The 19,441-nt window shown below is 38.9% G+C and overlaps 1 protein-coding gene across 6 annotated transcripts in view; it reads right to left on the bottom strand.

Annotated features, from left to right (window-relative positions):
- Nucleotides 1–1,827: 1,827 nt before the first annotated feature.
- LOC130906184 (neuronal tyrosine-phosphorylated phosphoinositide-3-kinase adapter 1) overlaps nt 1,828–19,441 on the bottom strand; it is a 112,890-nt gene continuing 95,276 nt past the window's right edge. For 4 of the 6 annotated variants that reach the window (XM_057820208.1, XM_057820209.1, XM_057820212.1 and 1 more), the window contains 4 exons: nt 19,068–19,310; nt 14,115–14,221; nt 7,673–8,443; nt 1,828–3,740 (listed from right to left, as the gene is read on the bottom strand). In XM_057820208.1, coding sequence (XP_057676191.1) covers nt 8,027–8,443; nt 14,115–14,221; nt 19,068–19,310 — 767 coding nt within the window. In that variant the 3' untranslated portion in view covers nt 1,828–3,740; nt 7,673–8,026. Of the gene's footprint in view, nt 3,741–7,672; nt 8,444–13,526; nt 14,222–19,067; nt 19,311–19,441 lie in introns of those variants that run through there. The other 2 variants (XM_057820210.1, XM_057820213.1) reach the window with 2 other exon arrangements.

The following is a 19,441-nucleotide window of genomic DNA, read 5'->3' as shown; positions in this document are numbered from 1 at the left end:
AATTTTATCAAATGACCTTTTTAATTTATAATTGGACACACTAACGAACTACCTTCAAGTCAAACTGAATTGGGATCTGAAGTGCCATGAAGTGCAGCCATCAAAAGTGCTACATACAATTATAACAAAAGTCACTGTTAATTTTAGTAATCATGATGTAGCTGAAGATATTGATTGTTCTTTGATTGCACCAGGTTATATGTGAAAACATTACCAATAAATTCATATTATTTTAAAAATTCAGTTTTATTTTTGTTTCATATTGCACGCTACATAAAACCTAAGATTAGTCATCAATTTGTAAGGGCATATGCCACTATTTGTAAGATTGCCAACGGCCTCGGGTTGACAGGTTAGATATTCTGTACCAGGTTAGCCCATTAGTGGGAGCTCAATACCATGCAAAAATGACTGCAGCATAAGACACTCTAAAACATAGGCAAAAGAATATGTGTGAATGTTTTCTCTGTGAGCTTTTGAAAAATAAACATCTTTGTGAAAGTGCACTCCTGTGGAAAGAAACTTCATATTCAAGTTGAAAGACTGATATTTATATATGGCTGAAAACACAGACAGGACTGAAAAAGCGGTTTCTGCTCTTGCACTCCTCTTTAAAAGAAACTGCTGTATTTTAAGCCAAAACAAATGTTGTGTTTAATAGAACAATATATCTATATGCCGCCATAGCAGATTCATGGCGCATTAAGCCCCCGAACTATTTTTAATTTGTACGTTTTACCCTGAAAACCCCCGTTTACAGACGTCGCGCAACAGTTTTTGTTTCAACCCAGCCATAAAACGAAGGTAATTAATTATATTTATTATTGAAAATGTGTCGTTGTTAGCTTAGAATCATTAATTGATGTCTCATATTTCGTTTAAAAAAAAAAAAAAAAAAAAAAAAAAAACGACTTTAAAATGTATTAACATATTTTAAACTTTTAAAAAAATTATGTCACAATGAAAAAAATGGTGTCTGTAAAAAAGTTACGGATATCTACCTCATAACTATCACTTAATTGTTTGGGTTTTTTTTTTTTTTTGTTACTGTCGCATTTTCTCCGATGTGTTAGATAAATAAGCGATCCAAACAAAGAAAAATTGAAAAAAGACATTTAAAAGGGTAAATATATGAAAGAAAATCTCGACCACTCCTTGATGTCTGCGATTTCTGCATCGCGATGCTTGTTATATTACCATGTTTCACCTATAAAATCCCCAAAAAAATCCAGCTGTGGCCAATCACAACCATCTATTGGTTCTCAGTGATACATGCTACATGGAGTTTTTGGATCGAAACAAGGTAAGCACGCGATAATATCTCGTGAAGGTCATGGGGTCTGTAATTCTGCTTTCGCCTCCAGATAGGGTTTTGCTGTTTAATTTTTTTTTTTTTTAAATGCCCTCCTGTTTAAAATTTTTCTACCCCCAGAAAATTGAGATTTTAAGCTTTCCAATGATGTATCACACATGCATATCGGACAGTTTTGAAAGTTGGCCAAATTGGGGGTCTGAGAGCAGAACTTCAAGTCACCTGAGTGTTTTCTGCCATATACAAGTTTTAAAAAGCCCTGTGAAAAATTCATAGCAACGTTCAAAGTTCATATAATTTAAAAAATAATAGAGAAGTTAAGAAATTAATATAAACTATGCAATTTTTTTTTACCCTAAAAGAATCGGAATTGAGAAACCGGAATCGAAATGTGGAATCGGAATCGAAACCGTTCAAATTCAAACGATGCCCAACCCTAAGTGCAGGTGAACCCAGTGTTCCACATTCACTAAAACAGGAAAAAAAGACATATAATGAGAGGGGAAAAAATCCAGTTTGTTGTGTAAAGTTCATTATATAAAATTTATTTGAATGACAATATCAATGCAAATATAGCACTACAGTGATTTCCAAGTTACACCGTATATCTTACCATATCAATATAGTATGGCACTCATATAATGGCCACTGTTTTAGTAGACACACAAAACCATCAGTTTCTGTAAACTAGTTCTGGAAACGGTCCCTAACGCCGCTATTAGTCAGTGGAAAAAGGAACCATATTAAGGTGATTCGTTCGTATTAGAAATCAAATCGGGCACAATATTCAAGATTATATCAATACTTGTTTTTTGTGTGTGTAAAGAGTCTCTGCATGCATTGCACTTGCCCATTTCCTTTCCACCTGGCTTGTGTTGGTTTGAAAATGGATGCCAATTGTCCGAAAAATAAATAACTCAATAAATAAAGGCAAAACATGCGCAGGCGAAACTAAAACCAAAAGGCCAAGCAGTGACTCTCTAACACTTAGGTAGGTCTTCTTCTCACAGGGATACATTTTGGTGCTAACTATCAAAAACGACGACGATCAAGAGACATTCAAACGCCTTTATACTTTTACAGAAGGGCTCACGTTTCACATGTCCATTTCACGTGGCTTGTCGAGATTTTAAAAAGGAGAAGAAAAAGAAAGTGACGATAAACACTAGAATATTAACCATGTTTCCTTATGGTGACACCGTACACTATAATCGAATGGAAATCTGTAGTTTTGAGATAGCAGCAAGCTGTTGAACTCTGTCCACAAATAGACTGTGTAAAAATCAAAACAAAAAAATGAAACTGATCTTAAAGGGAATCTTGCATAAATAAACTGTTGGACTGCCCCTTGACTTCAAGGGCATTTACTGTTTATTAGAACTCTAAGTAATGCAAGGACTGGCTGCAGCAGATAAAATACTCCTAGAAAAACAAGTGAACAAAGTTTATACAGTATGCTACATAATATGTATTGATTACAAGTATGAAAATGGAAATAATTGCTACATTTTCAATACACTTTTACATATGTATTTACAGTACATTAGGGTTCGATTTCTCCCAAGTGTTGTGCAGATTGTTCCAGCATTCTGTTTGAGGTGATCAACACTCGCGGGCCCTATTTGTCGTACCTTATTGGACAGTAATTCGACCCATTGAGTGTCATTGATCGACTTTTTGTACCCTTTCATTTGTACCGAAATGAGGCTCGAAAAAAAAAGAAAAATCTTTATACAACCGCGTGTTATCATAGTGAAGTTCTGCTGTATGTAAAATTCAAACATGATCATCTCTACACAATATTTGTACAGGACTGTATGTCTACAGTATTGTGACATGCAGAGGATGACACAGTAAATATGACTCGTTAAAGTCTTAAGATATGTACGTTTTTAGGCTAGAAGTTGACGCCAGTTTGTGGGTCCCCTCCAAACTGGGAGCATATTGCTATAAAATTGCAAAAAAATGTCCAGAAAGTAACTTAATTCATAAAGTATTATGCAAACAGATATAGTAGGTAGCTTTGACACTTCAGCGATTATTTGCATCCACAACAACAATCTATTGATACCAAGACATCTCGTATGCATTGACAAATTTCAAGAAACACTTCAATGACTTCACACCGAGTCTTACATGTACTCACCCACAGAACATTTTAGACTCACGTTGCTCTTTTCTGACTGGCACCTTGATTTAATTCCTCTCTGTGCATTGGAGAAAAAAAATAGAAGAAATCTATGTGTCAAGTAGTCAGGAGGAAATTTGGCAATTCTGATCTCTCAAGCGGTGATCCTCAACAGTGAGAATGATGGCTAAATTGTTGCCAATTACAACCAGAGGGGTAGTTACAGTAAGTCTGTTGAAATGAACGGGGGAAGATATTGCCTCTGGGCGTTGAATCGATCATGACTGGACTTTTCTGGTTCTGTAATACAAATTAGGAGTTATCAGAACCGCACGACAAAAGCTGATATTGTGACAACCGGATGGCAAGCCTCTCCAAAAACCAGAGCAATACCTTGAGACACATCGCAGAGAGGACAAAGTGAGTAATGTACAGATACGTACGTACATACAGTGAGGAGCAGAAGTATTTGCACCCCTTGTGATTTTGCAAGTTCACCAACTTAGAAAATAGGTGGAAGTCTGAAATTTCAATGATAGATGCATTTCCACTTCTAGAGACATAATCTAAAAAAAAATATGGAACTCACATTGTATGATTGTTCAATAAATTATTTGTAATTTACAGAGGTTCATGAGTATTTGTACCCCTGCGAATCAGCAATAATTATGACACTAAAAGAGTTGTGAGTCTACCTTTAAAAAAAGTCCTTTACCCCAAGAGTAACCATCCATCCACCACCCATTTGGCCTCATTATTGTCACCTGTGCACCCCACAGTCAGTCGTAATCCAACTGCTACCATGGGCAAGACCAGAGAGCTTTCGAAAGACACCAGAGAAAAAAAATGTTGCGCTCTACAAAGCTGGAAAAGGCTATGGGACAATTGGAAAGCAGCTTGGTGAGAATAAATCAACAGTTGCAGCAATTGTAAGAAAATGGAAAGGCTAAACATGACTGATAATCTAGCTCGGACTGGGGCTCCATGAAAAATCTCTCTTCGTGGGGCATTTCTCATGATGAGAAAAGTGAGGGCTCAGCCTAGAACTACACGGCACGAGCCGGTCAATTACCTGAAGAGAGCTGGATGCACCGTTTCAAAGGCTACTGTCAGTAGAACACTACGGTGCAATGGTTTAAAATCATGCATTGCTCAGAAGGTTCCCCTGTACATCTGAAGGCCTGTCTGAAGTTTGCCAGGGACCATCTGAATGATGCAGAGGGGTCATGGGAGAAAGTCATGTGGTCAGATGAGACCAAAGTAGAACTTCTGGATGCAGCTGTACTCGTAGCGTATGTGGAGGAAAACGAAGAATGAGTACAATCCCAAGAACACCATCCCCACTGTGTAGTATGGGGGTGGAAACCTCATGCTTTGGGGCTGCTTTTCGGCAAAGGGGACAGGACGACTGTACTGTATAAAGCCGAGGATGAACTGTGAAATATATTGTCAGATTTTGAGCCACGACCTACTTCCCTCAGTCAGTGACTTGAAGATGAGTCGTGGCTGGATCTTCCAACATGACAATGATCTGAAGCACACAGCTAAGCTGACCAAGGAGTGGCTGCATAAAAAATATATCAAGGTTCTGGATTGGCATAGCCACTCTCCAGACCCTGATCCAATAGAAAATCATTTGATGGAGCTGAAACTTCGTGTTTCTCAACGACAGCCCCGAAACCTGACGGATCTAGAGAAGATTTGTGAGGAGGAATAGGCCAAAATCCCTGCTTCCATATGTGATATGTGAAAACCTGGTGAAGAACCGCAGAAAGCTTCTGACCTCTAATTGCAAACAAAGGCTTCTGCACTAAATATTAGTTCTGATTTTCTCAGAGGTACAAATATTAATGAACCCCTGTAATTTACAAATAAATTTTGGGAAAAAAAACATACAATGTGAGTTCCGTTTTTTTTTTTTTTTTTTTTTTTTTTTAGATTATGTCTCTATAAGTAAAAATGAATCAATGATTTTAATTTTAGACCTCTACCTATTTTCTAAGTGGGTGAACTTGCAAAATTGCAAGGGGTGCTAATACTCCTGCTCCTCACTGCATATTGGGGAAACCAAGCAACCACTGAGAAGACGCGTGGCGAAACACATGCTAACTCCTCAGGTTAAGACTCAGCCGTCCACCAGCACCTTTACCAGAACAAGGACCGAAATGTGCATATTATCAACAGAGAAGATTGCTCATCCTCACGGGGGTGTCGGAGCCTATCCCGGTTAACTAGGGACAGAAAACGGGGCACACTCTGAACTAGTTGCGAGCCGGTCACCGGGCGCTACTGATAAAATATATGTCTATTACTACTTTCACATTTAAGGTGGGATAAAACCTGTTTCCAGAAATTTTCAGTTCACAATAGGGCTACACGATTATGCCTAAAACGATAAGAAAGTTAGTTTTTAATTAAGATTGTATTCACAATTATTCAACACATCATTCTACACAAAGATGTGTTTTTATTACATATAGTATGTTGTTTCAGTGTAAAATGACACGTAAAAATGAATCATTATTTTAGAGTGGAAATTTACCACAAGTTACTCATTTTCTGCCAGCAACAGACCTCAAGTGCATTTTAAAAGGAATCGCTGGCATCGAATGCTCATGCTTCAGTGCCATTTGCGGGGATAGACATCCATTCCCATTTGGTCTGTGATTGTTTGATCGAACAATGGCGTCTTATCGCCAATGTGTTACAGTAATTTATATACTAATATCCTACCCGAGGGGTCGGCAACCCAAAATGTTGAAAGAGCCATATTGGATTAAAAAAATATGTCTGGAGCCGCAAAAAATTACAGCCTTACATACGCTTTATAATGAAGGCAACACATTCTGAATGTATCTGTATTAGCTATATTAGCAAACTATCAAAATTCCATCTGTTGTATGATGCCACTTCAAGTTTAACTTCATTAAAATATTTATGAATTGTTTCACTGTTTTTATGAAATTAAAGAAATGCAATAAAGAAATCCGATTTTTGATGTCATTTTAATTTTGAGGTTTCCAAAAACCACAAAATGGAACGTGCATAACATGCCCCTTACATGGGCATGTCTTTGATTTTCTGTATTATCTCGGTTTTGTTTTTGAAGTCTGCAAATAGGTGTTCTGATATGTTGATGAATGTCTCCTTCATGTACTCACCATCTGTGAATGGTTTTCCATGCTATATTACCTCCCGGGTTGCAACATAACTTGCAGCAGTAGCGGAGTTTGGCAATGCAATCCACTACTTAAATCGATTTTTGCGCTCCTCTAAGTTCATCAGAAGTAATGGTATCGCACTTTTTCTCTCACTCCCAACTGGGTACTCGGCTGCCGGTTTGTTTACAATAGCTACCTGCCTGGCATCCCGCCCAGCTGATAGAAACGTGTGTGGCAGGCTATGACGCAAATCGTCGTTGACAGAAAAGTTGAAATTTAATATTTATTCTACACATTTTTACAGCATTGGGAAATGTTAAGAATGTTTGTGTCATTTTTGTCCTCCTACAGAAACCATATCAAAACAAAAAATATATATTTCCTTCCCCCATTATTTCCATTTTCAAACATTTTTGAAAATGCTCCAGGGAGCCACTAGGGCTGCGCTAAAGAGCTAAAATACGGGTTGCCGACCCCCGTCCTAGCCTAGAAGGTTGTCGATCGGTTTTCTTCATTTCAAGGTTGTAAGTAGTAATATGGCAAAGTGACGAAGAGTTGCATGTAAAAAAAAAAAATTTAAGCAACTCATGGTATGTCTATCAGTAAATTAACTGTCACTTGCCCTGAGTCCAAAACAAATCCAGACAATGAAAGTTGGTCCCTTTGGCTGAACTAACTCTTCATACAATGTCCCTCATCTCAAATTTTTGCTGTATTATTATTATTTTTTCATGCCATTACTCAGCAGGGGGCTCACACTTTTTATTTAGGCAGCTTGATCAAGTCTTGCCATGCACTGTCCGTGGTTGGCTGGCAACTGATTAAGAAGGTGCGTGGTTAGATGTGCAGTAGAGCCCACATTCCTAACAGGCTAATTTAATAGTGGTCTCTAAAATTGGAATCACGCTTAAAATTCGATGAATTTTGCATTGAAATCTGGCCTTGAGCCCACACAATATACTAGGGAAGTGATTTGGACATGTACAGAGTAAAGACCGTGGATATATTGGAAGGAGGACACTGAAAAATGTCTGGACGTGATGATGAAAGACTTGTCCATCCATCCATTACCTGTACTGCTTCTCTTCCAGAGGGTTGCAGCTGACTATGGACAAAAGGCGGGGTACACCCTGAACTGGTTAGCAGCCAATCGACTTGCTGGAGTTCTGGCCAAAATTGCAGAAAGGACAAGGGGGCGAGAGGAGAGGATCATTTGCTGTGGTCAGAAAGGAAAAAAGATCATTGGAAACCCTGTTAATATTTTCCACCTCTACACAAGGTCCAGTTCGACATTACTGCTGTTCTTTTCGTCACTGCTCTTTGGCAGCGGTGCAACAGCAGCAGCAGGTCGACTGAACCCACATCTACTAGCATCTAACGATACGAGCCTTTGAGCTCATGTGTGTCAGTAAGGCCGTCCTCCTGTCAGATAGCCGTGTCCCACACGACGGCCTGCGGCCTTTGGCAAGGCGGCGTGCCGGTCTTGCGAGGTTCAGGCGTCCTTCTCCAGCTGGGGAGGATTGGCATGCTGTCCTGCTTGCACAGACTTTTATCGGGGCGCCTGTGGGCCTTGATCTCCTTGCAGAGGCAGCGTTTACGCTCGATGACTTCCAGCAACTTGCCGTCCCTCTGGGTCTGCGCGGCGGACGAGGCGGCGCCGGCAGCAGGCTGACCCTGCGCTAGTTGGGCCAGCTGCTGGAACTGCAGCTGCAGGTGGTGCTGTTGCTGAAGCTGCTGGAGCTGCTGCTTTAACTGCAACTGCTGCTGGTGGAGCTGCAGCTGCTGCTGTTGCCTAGACACGCTAGGACTGCTGGATGCTTGGGGCTGCGGCAGGCCGTGCAGCTAAAACAAAACCAATCATACTTGTAGGTCAGACATGGTCACATGGTCAAACCCATACGGTACAAAGAAAAATAGAGAGATGTTGGCCACTTCACCTTGTGGACCTAAAACAGGCTAAAACCAATACACTACAGTACACTGCAGGTCAACAAACACTAAACAGAACGTGAATGTCAGGTTGGTATTATTGGTTATAAACCAAAAAGTTGTTCATGCTATGTTCAAATTTGTTTTAATTAAACAATAGAGTTGTCCGATAATGACTTTTTAACCTATATCCCGATATTGTCCAAACCAAAAAAATCTGATACTGAGATCAAACAGATACCGATATATGCAATCGTGGACTGCACATATTCATTATTTTTCAATCATGTAATTTTTGCACCATGAATGCAAATGGTCTGCTCACATAACAAGTTCCAATCATCTTAGATTGGAGACATCTAATGGTCAATAAGCATAACTACTGTGCTAAGCTGGTACCAGCCCTTGTACAAAGTTAGAAAGCTTCCATATCCACTTTGAAGGTAACATACATCTTGGCGCAAAACCAATAATGACAAACCAATGTCGAGATTATCCGATATCATTTTAAATGCTTTTATTGGCCGATATTATCGCTTACTCAATAATATCCGACAACTCTATGAACATATTATGGCTATTGTATTGTGATACCCCACTGAATGCTTTAATAACAACAAATGTAAAAAATTCAAGGTTTTCCAAATAAACATTCTGTGTAAAATAAGAGAACAACTGAAGTCATGGAAAAAGTGCTTATAATGCACCACTACATTTTTCTAATAGTAAATAAACATATCATACCTAGTTGTCCGATAATGACCGGCTTTTATTGGGCGATATTATCGCCTACTCGATAATCCGGACAACTCTATTAACATACTATGGCTAATTGTATTGTGATACCCCACTGGATGCTTTAATAATGATAAATGTAACAAATTTGAGGTTTTTCAAATAAACATTCTGTGAAAAATAAGAGAACAACTTCAACTGAAGTCATGGAAAAAGTGCCTATATGCACCACTACATTTTTCTAATGGTAAATAAGCATAATTTACCTAGTTGTCAGATACTGATTTTAACCAATATCACTGTCCATCTCCAAAAATCCTATACCGAGATCAAACCGTTACCGACATATGCGGTCATGGACTTAACATTTTATGGCTAAATGTGTGATTACCCTCTGAATATTTTAATAATGATAAATGTAACAACTTTAGGGTTTGCCAATAAGCATTCTGTGAAAAATAAGAGAACAACTTCAAAAGACGTTATGGAAAAGGTGCCCACAGCGGAGCAAATAAATATTTAGTCAACCACTAATTGTGCAAGTTCTCCCACTTGAAAATATTAGAGAGGCCTGTAATTATCAACATGGGTAAACCTCAACCATGAGAGACAGGATGTGGGAAAAAAACAGAAAATCACATTGTTTGATTTTTTAAAAATTTATTTGCAAATCATGGTGGAAAATAAGTATTTGGTCAATACCAGAAGTTCATCTCAATACTTTGTTATGTACCCTTTGTTGGCAATAACGGAGGCCAAACGTTTTCTGTAACTCTTCACAAGCTTTTCACACACTGTTGCTGGTATTTTGGCCCATTCCTCCATGCAGATCTCCTCTAGAGCAGTGATGTTTTGGGGCTGTTGTTGGGCAACAGGGACTTTCAACTCCCTCCACAGATTTTCTATGGGGTGGAGATCTGGAGACTGGCTAGGCCACTCCAGGACCTTGAAATGCTTCTTACGAAGCCCCTCCTTTTTTGCCCTGGCTGTGTATTTGGGATCATTGTCATGCTGAAAGACCCAGACACGTCTCATCTTCAATACCCTAGCTGATGGAAGGAGATTTTTACTCAAAATCTCTCGATACATGGCTCCATTCATTCTTTCTTTTACACAGATCAGTCGTCCTGGTCCCTTTGCAGAAAAACCGCCCCAAAGCATAATGTTTTCACCCCCATGCTTCACAGAGGTATGGTGCAATTCGGTATTTTTTTTCCTCCAAACACGAGAACCTGTGTTTCTACCAAAAAGTTCTATTTTGGTTTCATCTGACCATAACACATTCTCTCAGTCCTCTTCTGGATCATCCAAATGCACTCTAGCGAACCGCAGACGGGCCTGTACATGTACTTTCTTCAGCAGGGGGACATGTCTGGCAGTGCAGTATTTGAGTCCCTGGCGGCGCATTGTGTTACTGATAGTAGCCTTTGTTACTGTGGTCCCATCTCTCTGTAGGTCATTCACTAGGTCCCCCGGTATGGTTCTGGGATTTTTGCTCACCGTTCTTGTTATCATTTTGACGCCACGGGGTGAGATCTTACATGAAGCCCAAGATCAAAAGTCTTCAATTTTCTAATAAATGCTCCCACAGTTGATTTTTTTACACCAAGCGTTTTACCTATTGCAGAATAAGTCTTCGTAGCCTGGTGCAGGTCTACAATTTTGTCTCTGGTGTCCTTCGACATCTATTTGGTCTTGGCCATAGTGGAGTTTGGAATGTGACTGACTGAGCTTGTGGACAGGTGTCTTTTTTACCGATAATGAGTGAAAACAGGTGCCATTAATACAGGTAACGAGTGGAGCCTCGTTAGACCTCGTTAGAAGTTAGACCTCTTTGACAGTCAGAAATCTTGCTTGTTTGTAGGTGACCAAATACTTATTTTCCACTAAATTGGAAATATATTCTTTTAAAATCAAACAATGATTTTCTTTCTTTCTTTTTTTTTTTTCACATTCTGTCTCTCATGGTTGAGGGTTTCCCATGTTGACAAGTACAGGCCTCTCTAATCTTTTCAAGTAGTAGAACTTGCACAATTGGTGGATGACTAAATACTTATTTGCCCCACTGTATATTGCACCACATAGTTCAGACACCACAGTCAGACACTCCGATGAAGGCGGAAGTAGTCGCCGAAACATGTCAGGTAAATAAAACAACCTAAAACACATTGTCTGGGATAAAAGAGAAATTCATCTCGTTCAGACATGAGTTTTTTGGATCAAGTGCAAGTGCAAAGTGCCAATACGACATAATATCACATATGACTCACACAGTGCTTCTGGCTCAAAATAACAACAATGTCAAACAGCTTCAGTAGAGTGAATGAAGTATGTAATGAGTTTGTAATTCATTATTTTTCAATCATTTACTGTACGTTTATTTTTTGCACCATTAATGCAAATGCTCGCATAACAAAATACCAAGCATCTTAGTTTGGAAACATCCTAATGTTCAATAAGCATAACTGCTGTGCTAAGCTGTGACCAGTGCTTGTTCAAAGGCAGAAGGCTGCTACATTCACTTTGAAGGCAATTCATATTAGCCCAAAACCCGTGTCAAAATTATCCCATATAATTTCAAAATGCTTTTATGGGCCGACATTATCAGCCACCCAATAATATTGGACAACTCCAGTTAAAAATGGTGTCATATCTTGTCACACTGAAACTTATTCACTGTTTAGAATAGGAGTGGGAACCTCAGGGCACCTCACGATACGATACGATTCGCGATACAAGGCTCACGATAACGATTATATCACGATACAGCGATTATCGATATATTGGTCAGTAATTGGATACATGACATTCTATGATACAACTGTTGAAACGAAAAAAAAAAAAAAGATATTTGAAAGTAGAAAAAATACTGTTTAAGTCATTTATTAAACAGTGACACCTTTTCTGTGCAACATTGCTGTAAAATATAAATCTACTGCAAATTGTGCCCCTGCACATATAGAGGAAACCAACCACGACCACTGATATCGCTTGGAGAGATCATGATGAATGGCACCCTTAATTTCTTTAAAGTTTTAAATCTTTAAAAAAATAAATTTAAAAAAAGTGCCGTAGGTGTCAGCAGTTGAGCTTGGAGTGGGGCAATGATAAAATTGGTGGGTCTTTTCTTCGTATATGAACTTTGTTGCTTGGTTTGAGCACTTCCGCTATCTGCTTCAGCATTTAAGATGTCAGACTTGCTCAGTCACAGTCTTCCTCACCTTAAAAACAACAAAATAAAACAAAAAATATTAGCTACTTCATAGCGTTTGAGTTGAAATCCTGATTTTTTTTGTGTTGGAAGTATTGAATTAAAAAAAATATGAATTGAATGTATAGAAATTAAAAATTCAATAATTACCTATTTTTAATATGTAGGCTACATCAATAATGACCTATTTTTAATATGTAGGCTGCATTAATTATCATGCACATCACTTTATATCTTGGAACCTATTCAAACCATTTGTATAGCTTATTGTATCAAAATGACAGTAATAACAGTTTGTGTAGTAAACTAGATGGAAATTGGTTCTCAAATAAATCGGTAAATTCATGTGGGCTTGTTCGATATTCATTTTCATCCAGTTTAGGGTCCTGGTTTATTTTATATCATTCAACACCAAATGTCATCAAAATAATACATGCAAATTAAAAAGTCAATTACATTGCAAAACTTTCTTACCTCAAGTGATGAAAGCGAAACTCACAAACTCCAGTGTCCACTACGTCACCAGCTCACAGTGAAACTTGTTTTTCCTAGACAATTCTTGCATACAGCAAAGTCCTTGTTCACCTTACTTCCTTTCTTGTTGGTGTAAAATCTAAAGTGTGTCCCCATGTGTGATTTGTAGCAATATTTTTCTCATTTTTTCCTCCACCGTTCTCACGGAGCTTTTTTATTTTTTCAACCCACTTGGAGCTTCTTCTCTAGACAACTTGTGCGCACTTTACCCTCACCGCCACTCCCGAGCGCCCCTAGTGGACCGCCAAGGAATTGCTCAACAAACATTGAGCAGTTTACAGCATCCATACGCCATTGTATGGCCAATATGTTAAATAAAAGTATCGATTCTTGGCGGGAGCATATCGATAACCCATCGGGTTGCAACATATCGCGATATATCGCTGTATCGAGATATTGTCACACTCTTAGTTTAGAAACGCATAAAAACATTTTCAAAAGAACTGAAGACAAAGATGACAGCTGCATGTAAAAAAAAAACTGGAAAGTCACAAAAACAGATGACTGTGGATTTAACAAAAATGAGAATTTCAGGCTATGATTCACATCACGTATTTTAAAAAGATTATTTTGGATGAGTGTTTCGCCACCAGAATAGGTAAAATGGCCCAGTGTCCAAATACTTTTGTCATTACTTTGTAGTAAGCATCACATTATACTCCAACTAACTACACTAGCACAACTGCAGTTCCTACAAATCTCCACCAGGATGTAGCACCACTTCATCTGTTGGACTTGAGGGCGAGCCAACCAGACGCATGCAGACAGTCTCTGCAGCACTTTCAAAGTGCGTCAGCACTTACTATGCAGTCGGGATGCTGCAAGAAAACTGCTGCCAACAACACCAAAAGACCGCGTTCTCCCCATCACTCTTTTCACACATTCGGACGCTTACGCATGTTCCTGCGTCATGTACCTGCTCTTATTGTTTTGCGCCAGGCCAGAACATTAATATGCTCAGTGAGCATATCCATGAGCTAAAAATAGACATGCAGAAGCACTGTCTCCAAAAGGAGGGGAGGAAATAATGAGGGCAATATAAATGTTCACTCTGAAATGAGCCATGAATGAAATTAATAGTCTCAAGTCATAAGCTATATCCACCTGATTGAGGGCTTCTCTTGCTGGTAGACTGCTCTGCCTCTGGACGTCTCCTCCGCCCACCTGTCTGACTCCAGCAGCAGACGAGGAACGGCCCAGCCGCCCCACTTCTGCAAAGACACAAACGTTAAACGGCATGTCTGCTCAACAGAATGCTGGAATATATGCGTGAACTTTATACTTCACATGTCGTCTGTAAATTGTGTTCAGACGGAGGAGCGCTTGACTTTGAAATTTTAGCTTTACTTCAGTCCTCCTCCCATTTTGCTTGTACTTTAATTTCAGTTGAACCAATATTTTAAAGGGGAAATTCAGAATGTTTTAAATCGGACAATCTTATAGTTAGCGAGGGTTTAATTAGTCGGCGGAGTTGATTTCAACAAATTCCATGTAGTTTGTTAGTTATTTGTTAGTTTTAGGGCTCCGGAGTGGCTAAGCTAGTGCGAGTCAATTGGGCTGACCTAGCATTAGGGGTGTGACAAAATATTGAAATGGTGATGTATCGTGATTAGAGATGTCCCGATCGATCGGCATCGATCGGGTCCGATCACATCATTTTCAAAGTATCGGAATCGGCAAAAAAATATCGGCCATGCCTTTTTTTAATATATATATATATATATATAAAATTGTTTTCTAATTGTATTTAACATTACAGACATAATATGTTACACTCATCCAGTGTCTTTAGTTTAGGCTTAAGGTAGGGTTATCAAATTTATCCCGATAACGGCGGTAATTAATTTTTTAAAAAATTTATCACGTTAAAATATTTAACACAATTAATGCCTGCGCTGCACGACCCACTCACGCACTGTCACGCTCAATCTGTAATGGCGCTGTTTTACCTCTATAGAGAGATAAAAGGCAGCGTAAAATGAGTAGAGTGAATTTTGGCAGCCTTTGGAGCCTTTTTTAATTGGCTAAAGCCTTACAATCCCTCTCCCTACGATTAGAACTATCATGGAGGCAATGAGGGGAAACAAGGTAGCAATTGATCTTTTTCTTAACACCTTATGTTATTTCCGAACGCAGAGAAGATATATCAATTGGTTGCACTACGCACAGTCATGGTTCCACTTCCCATCATGTATTTGGGCATGGCTACAGTATCATTTACTGAAAGCTCAACAAATACATTAGATGTCAATATTTAGTCACAATATACAAAGTCACAAGTCTTTCTATCCGTGGATCCCTCTCACAGAAAGAATGTTAATAATGTAAATGCCATCTTGAGGATTTATTGTCATAATAAACAAATACAGTACTTATGTACTGTATGTTGAATGTATATATTCGTCCGAGTTTTATTCATTTTTTTCTTAATGCATTGCCAAAATGTATATGATCGGGAAAAATTATCGGGAATGATTGGAATTGAATCGGGAGCAAAAAAAAAAGCAATCGGATCGGAAAATATCAGGATCGGCAGATACTCAAACTAAAACGATCGGGATCGGATCGGGAGAAAAAAAACATGATCGGCGCAACCCTATTCACAGTCATTCTGTCCGATTTTCAGGGCATTTTCAGATCACTTGCTGTTCATTTTAGGGCATTTCCAGGTCATTTTCTGTTGAGTTTGAGTCACTGCCTATTTATTTGGGTTACTCCTAGGTCACTTCCTGTTCTATAACTCAAAATAAACAGGAAGTGACCCATAAAATACCTCAAAATCAACAGGAAGTAACTCAAAATCAACAGGTAAATGACCTTAAATGGCCCAAAATTACCTCATTGTCTGGCATTGGCTGCCACTGACTGCAATAGACGTTCAATCCATTTGAAGTGGGAGGGATGGCAGCGAATGAATGCCACCCTCCCAGTTCAAATGGATTGGACGTCTACCAGTGAAACTCATTCCAATTCACAGCAGAAGCTTGTTTTTCTGTTTATTAGTTGTTTGTAGGATATCCTAGAATGATTTCCTGACCAATGTATCGATAATCATTGTATCACCATATCGTCAGATCGTTATCGTGAGCTTTGTACCGCAAATTGTATCTTATCGTGAGGTACCAAGAAGTTCCCACTCCTACTTAGCATGCCAATAAAAAACAACATAAACACACATGAAAATCATCGATGAGATGCAATCAATAGTGTTGGCTAATTCTTCAGGATAAAGTTATTAAAATTTAGCTTTGCATGTCAAAAATTCCAGTATGAACAGCAATATTTGTAATCCAGAAGCTCTGCGGATGAGCAGGGCGGTGTGATATCCCATTGTTTTTTTTTCACCGCTGATTTCTTTATGTCATAGCTAGCAGCAAGTAACCAGTTTATATTGTTTCTCGTTCTTCATAGGGAATTTGTGGAAACTTTACTTTGCCCATTTCTTCTGTCTGTTTCCACAGCCTCTAAATGCACATTTCACCTTGTTGCCGGCCGTCAGTTAACTCAGCAGACTGATGCTGCATTCGAGGAAGGTGGGAAGTCAGCGTTTCCAACCTCCGATCTGGAAAAATATCGTTGGAATACATCCACTATTTGATCTCTTACGATAAGACAGGTTTGCTGGAGGTTGAAATGTCTTTTAATGGCCAAAATAACAAACCACAACTTGTCGAGATCAGCCATCCATCCAGCTTTGCTATTTACATTCACTTGGAACGTTTTGAGATCGCAACTGGTACCCTTGGATCAGGATAAGTCCAACTTCCCACCTACCTCTAATCCAGCGTGAGCCCGAGTGGCCAAAACACTCCTCTATATTGTGTTTAGTGCTGCAACGATTAATCGATTAACTCAAGTATTCGATTAGAAAAAACGATTTTGCTGCTTCGAGTATTCGTTTAATTAAAGTGGCGTTGTAATGGTTTGTTTTGAAAGTGTTTGCATTTAGTTTTATGGATTTGGGTGGATACACAGCCCTCTAGTCTGCCTCATTTCACATGGCTGAATCCAGCTGCTCCCTGTTAAGACCAACATAAGCAAAGTTTTTGTTTGAGCTAATGTGTCTTTTAATGCATTTTTAATTTAGTTTATATTTATATATTTATATTCAGCCAGTTTTTGTGGTAATATGTGTCTGAACCATTTGTTAAGAGCATTAAAAAATAAATAAATAAAATTAGCATTTTATAGCATTTAAGGTAGCGGACTTTTTGTTATGTAAGTTAGCCAATAGTTCTTTTGTTGTACATAGATCCTCATTTATTAATTTTTTTATACCGTCTGAGGCTCTGCTTAGGTATTTTATTTTTTTATGTTCCTAATCCGATTACTTGATTATTCGAACGAGTTCATCGATTAATCGGCTAGTAAAATAATTGATAGCTGCAGCCCTCATTGTGATATTACCCATCTAAAAAAAAAAATACTGTAATTTCCCGAATATAACGCGTACCCGTGTATAACGCGCACCCCAACTTTACCTGTAAAATCTTGTACCCATGTATGAAGCGCACCCTAATTTTAGCACCAATAAATATGAGTCTCGTGTCTTGAACTTTTATTAAGTAAGCGGTTGCAGCATTTTTTAATCCTTTTGTCAAATATTTTTTCTAAAAAATAGAAAATTAATTTTCTGTGGTAAAATTGCTCACAGCATACGATAATAATTTTCACAAAGTAAGGAATTGTAGCGAGTTTTAACAGACTTCACCAACGGAACTAATGTTGGCAAGTTGTGTAGTTCCCGGGGGGAAGAGTTTAGTTAAGGGAACAGCCGGAAGTAAAGAAATGTCCCGTGATTTGCGTGCAAGACGTACGTTGTTACTTTGTGAGTTTCAATTTAAATAAAACAATGCAGCTTGGCTAAGTGGTTCGACACTCTTCCTCAGACTCCTGTCCCAGCTCGCCACACGGTCAACATTTATACGAAACGGATCGCCGTTATGTTCTGTTCAAGACAACATCGCCATGTGCCGGCATGTTGCAACGATAAGGTAAGAAAAATGTACCGGTAAATAATAAACGAATAGTACAAAAAAATTTTTCAATTTTATTAGATGTGAAAAATATCACGAAAACAATTATTTACCACATGAAACTTGATTATTATATCACTGTTGTTCGGATTAGGTAATATTGTGCAGGTCCATGCTTACAATGGAACATGAATCATGATGATTTTTTTCTGTCTCTGTCCCTGTACCCGTGAATAACGCGCACCCATGATTTTACGAGTAAATTTTGGGGAAAAAAGTGCGCGTTATATTCGGGAAATTATGGTAGTCCTTCAGAATGAAATGAATTACGGCAGTTTTTTATGACATTGTTTTGGCCGCATGGGTGTTTTGGAACAATGATCTGCATTTTAAATTTATTCGACTATGTTGGATCCGTTCATAGATCTGGATCGTTTTTTTATTGGCATGCTAAATTGGTCCCATTGACTCACGCTAGCCTAGCCACTCAGGAGCCCTGAAACTAACAAATAATTTATAAACCGCACGGAATTTGTTGAAATCAACTCCACCCACTAATTAAACCCCCTCTAACTTGGAGATTAAGCCTAAAGTCAAAAACGTCTGCTCTAAGAAGGAAAATGTTTTGTTTTGACTTTTCAATCAGCCTCGACATGATATATGTCAGATATCAGATGACTCACATTGAAAGCAGCTTGACAGTGTTTGACAGACATGAGAGGTTCCCACTCTACTTGTTTCTTCTTTAGCTTCATTGTAAAAGCAATGAAATCGGAAATGTTTGCGTGCAAAGGAGTGTTTATGGAATGTGGCCTTTCCCAATTTTGCGTCACTGAATGCTTTTCTGCGATTCTCAAGGTAAGCAGCAAATCAATTTGAGAAGAAAAGCCTCGCTTAGAAATGCCGTGAATGACAGTCGGAGGCTTTTGAGCTGTTCCGCTTCAACGACAAATGAAATATTTGCTATTTGTTAAATTCTCAATGAAATGAGTTTTATGCGAGGTCAAATAATACCCAGTGTAGATGTAAAAGTCATTTTTCATGAGGGTTTCCAGACTTTATGATTCAAAACATTACCCACCTCCGTTGCGACAGGCAGGGAAGGTCTGACAGGGAAGGGGCATCCCGATTCTGGGCAAGGCTCTGAATCCCGCACTGCTATCCGCACTGAGCAGTGACTCACAGTGACCAAGGGTCCTACTTGAGGCACCACTATAGTGCAACGGGATGCTCGACGGCCCCCCTCGTAAACCCATTCCTAACTCGTCCTTGTCCATCCTTAATAAGGCATCGGCACTTCCGTTCCAAGACCGTCCTTCTTCTTCTGGAGTGTGGAGAGACAGTGAATATTTAGGGAATGTTTAAACTTTTGAGCATCACTGTACATATCTGGTAACTCTTATTTTGTCTTACAACACAGAGCAATGAATCGAACAAGGCGCAGCTGGTAACAAC

The sequence above is a fragment of the Corythoichthys intestinalis genome, chromosome 18 (genome assembly GCF_030265065.1).
Source record: "Corythoichthys intestinalis isolate RoL2023-P3 chromosome 18, ASM3026506v1, whole genome shotgun sequence".
NCBI lineage: Eukaryota > Metazoa > Chordata > Actinopteri > Syngnathiformes > Syngnathidae > Corythoichthys > Corythoichthys intestinalis.
The sequence above is the reverse complement of the archived record's forward strand: the minus strand, read 5'-3'. Positions and strand labels throughout refer to the sequence as shown.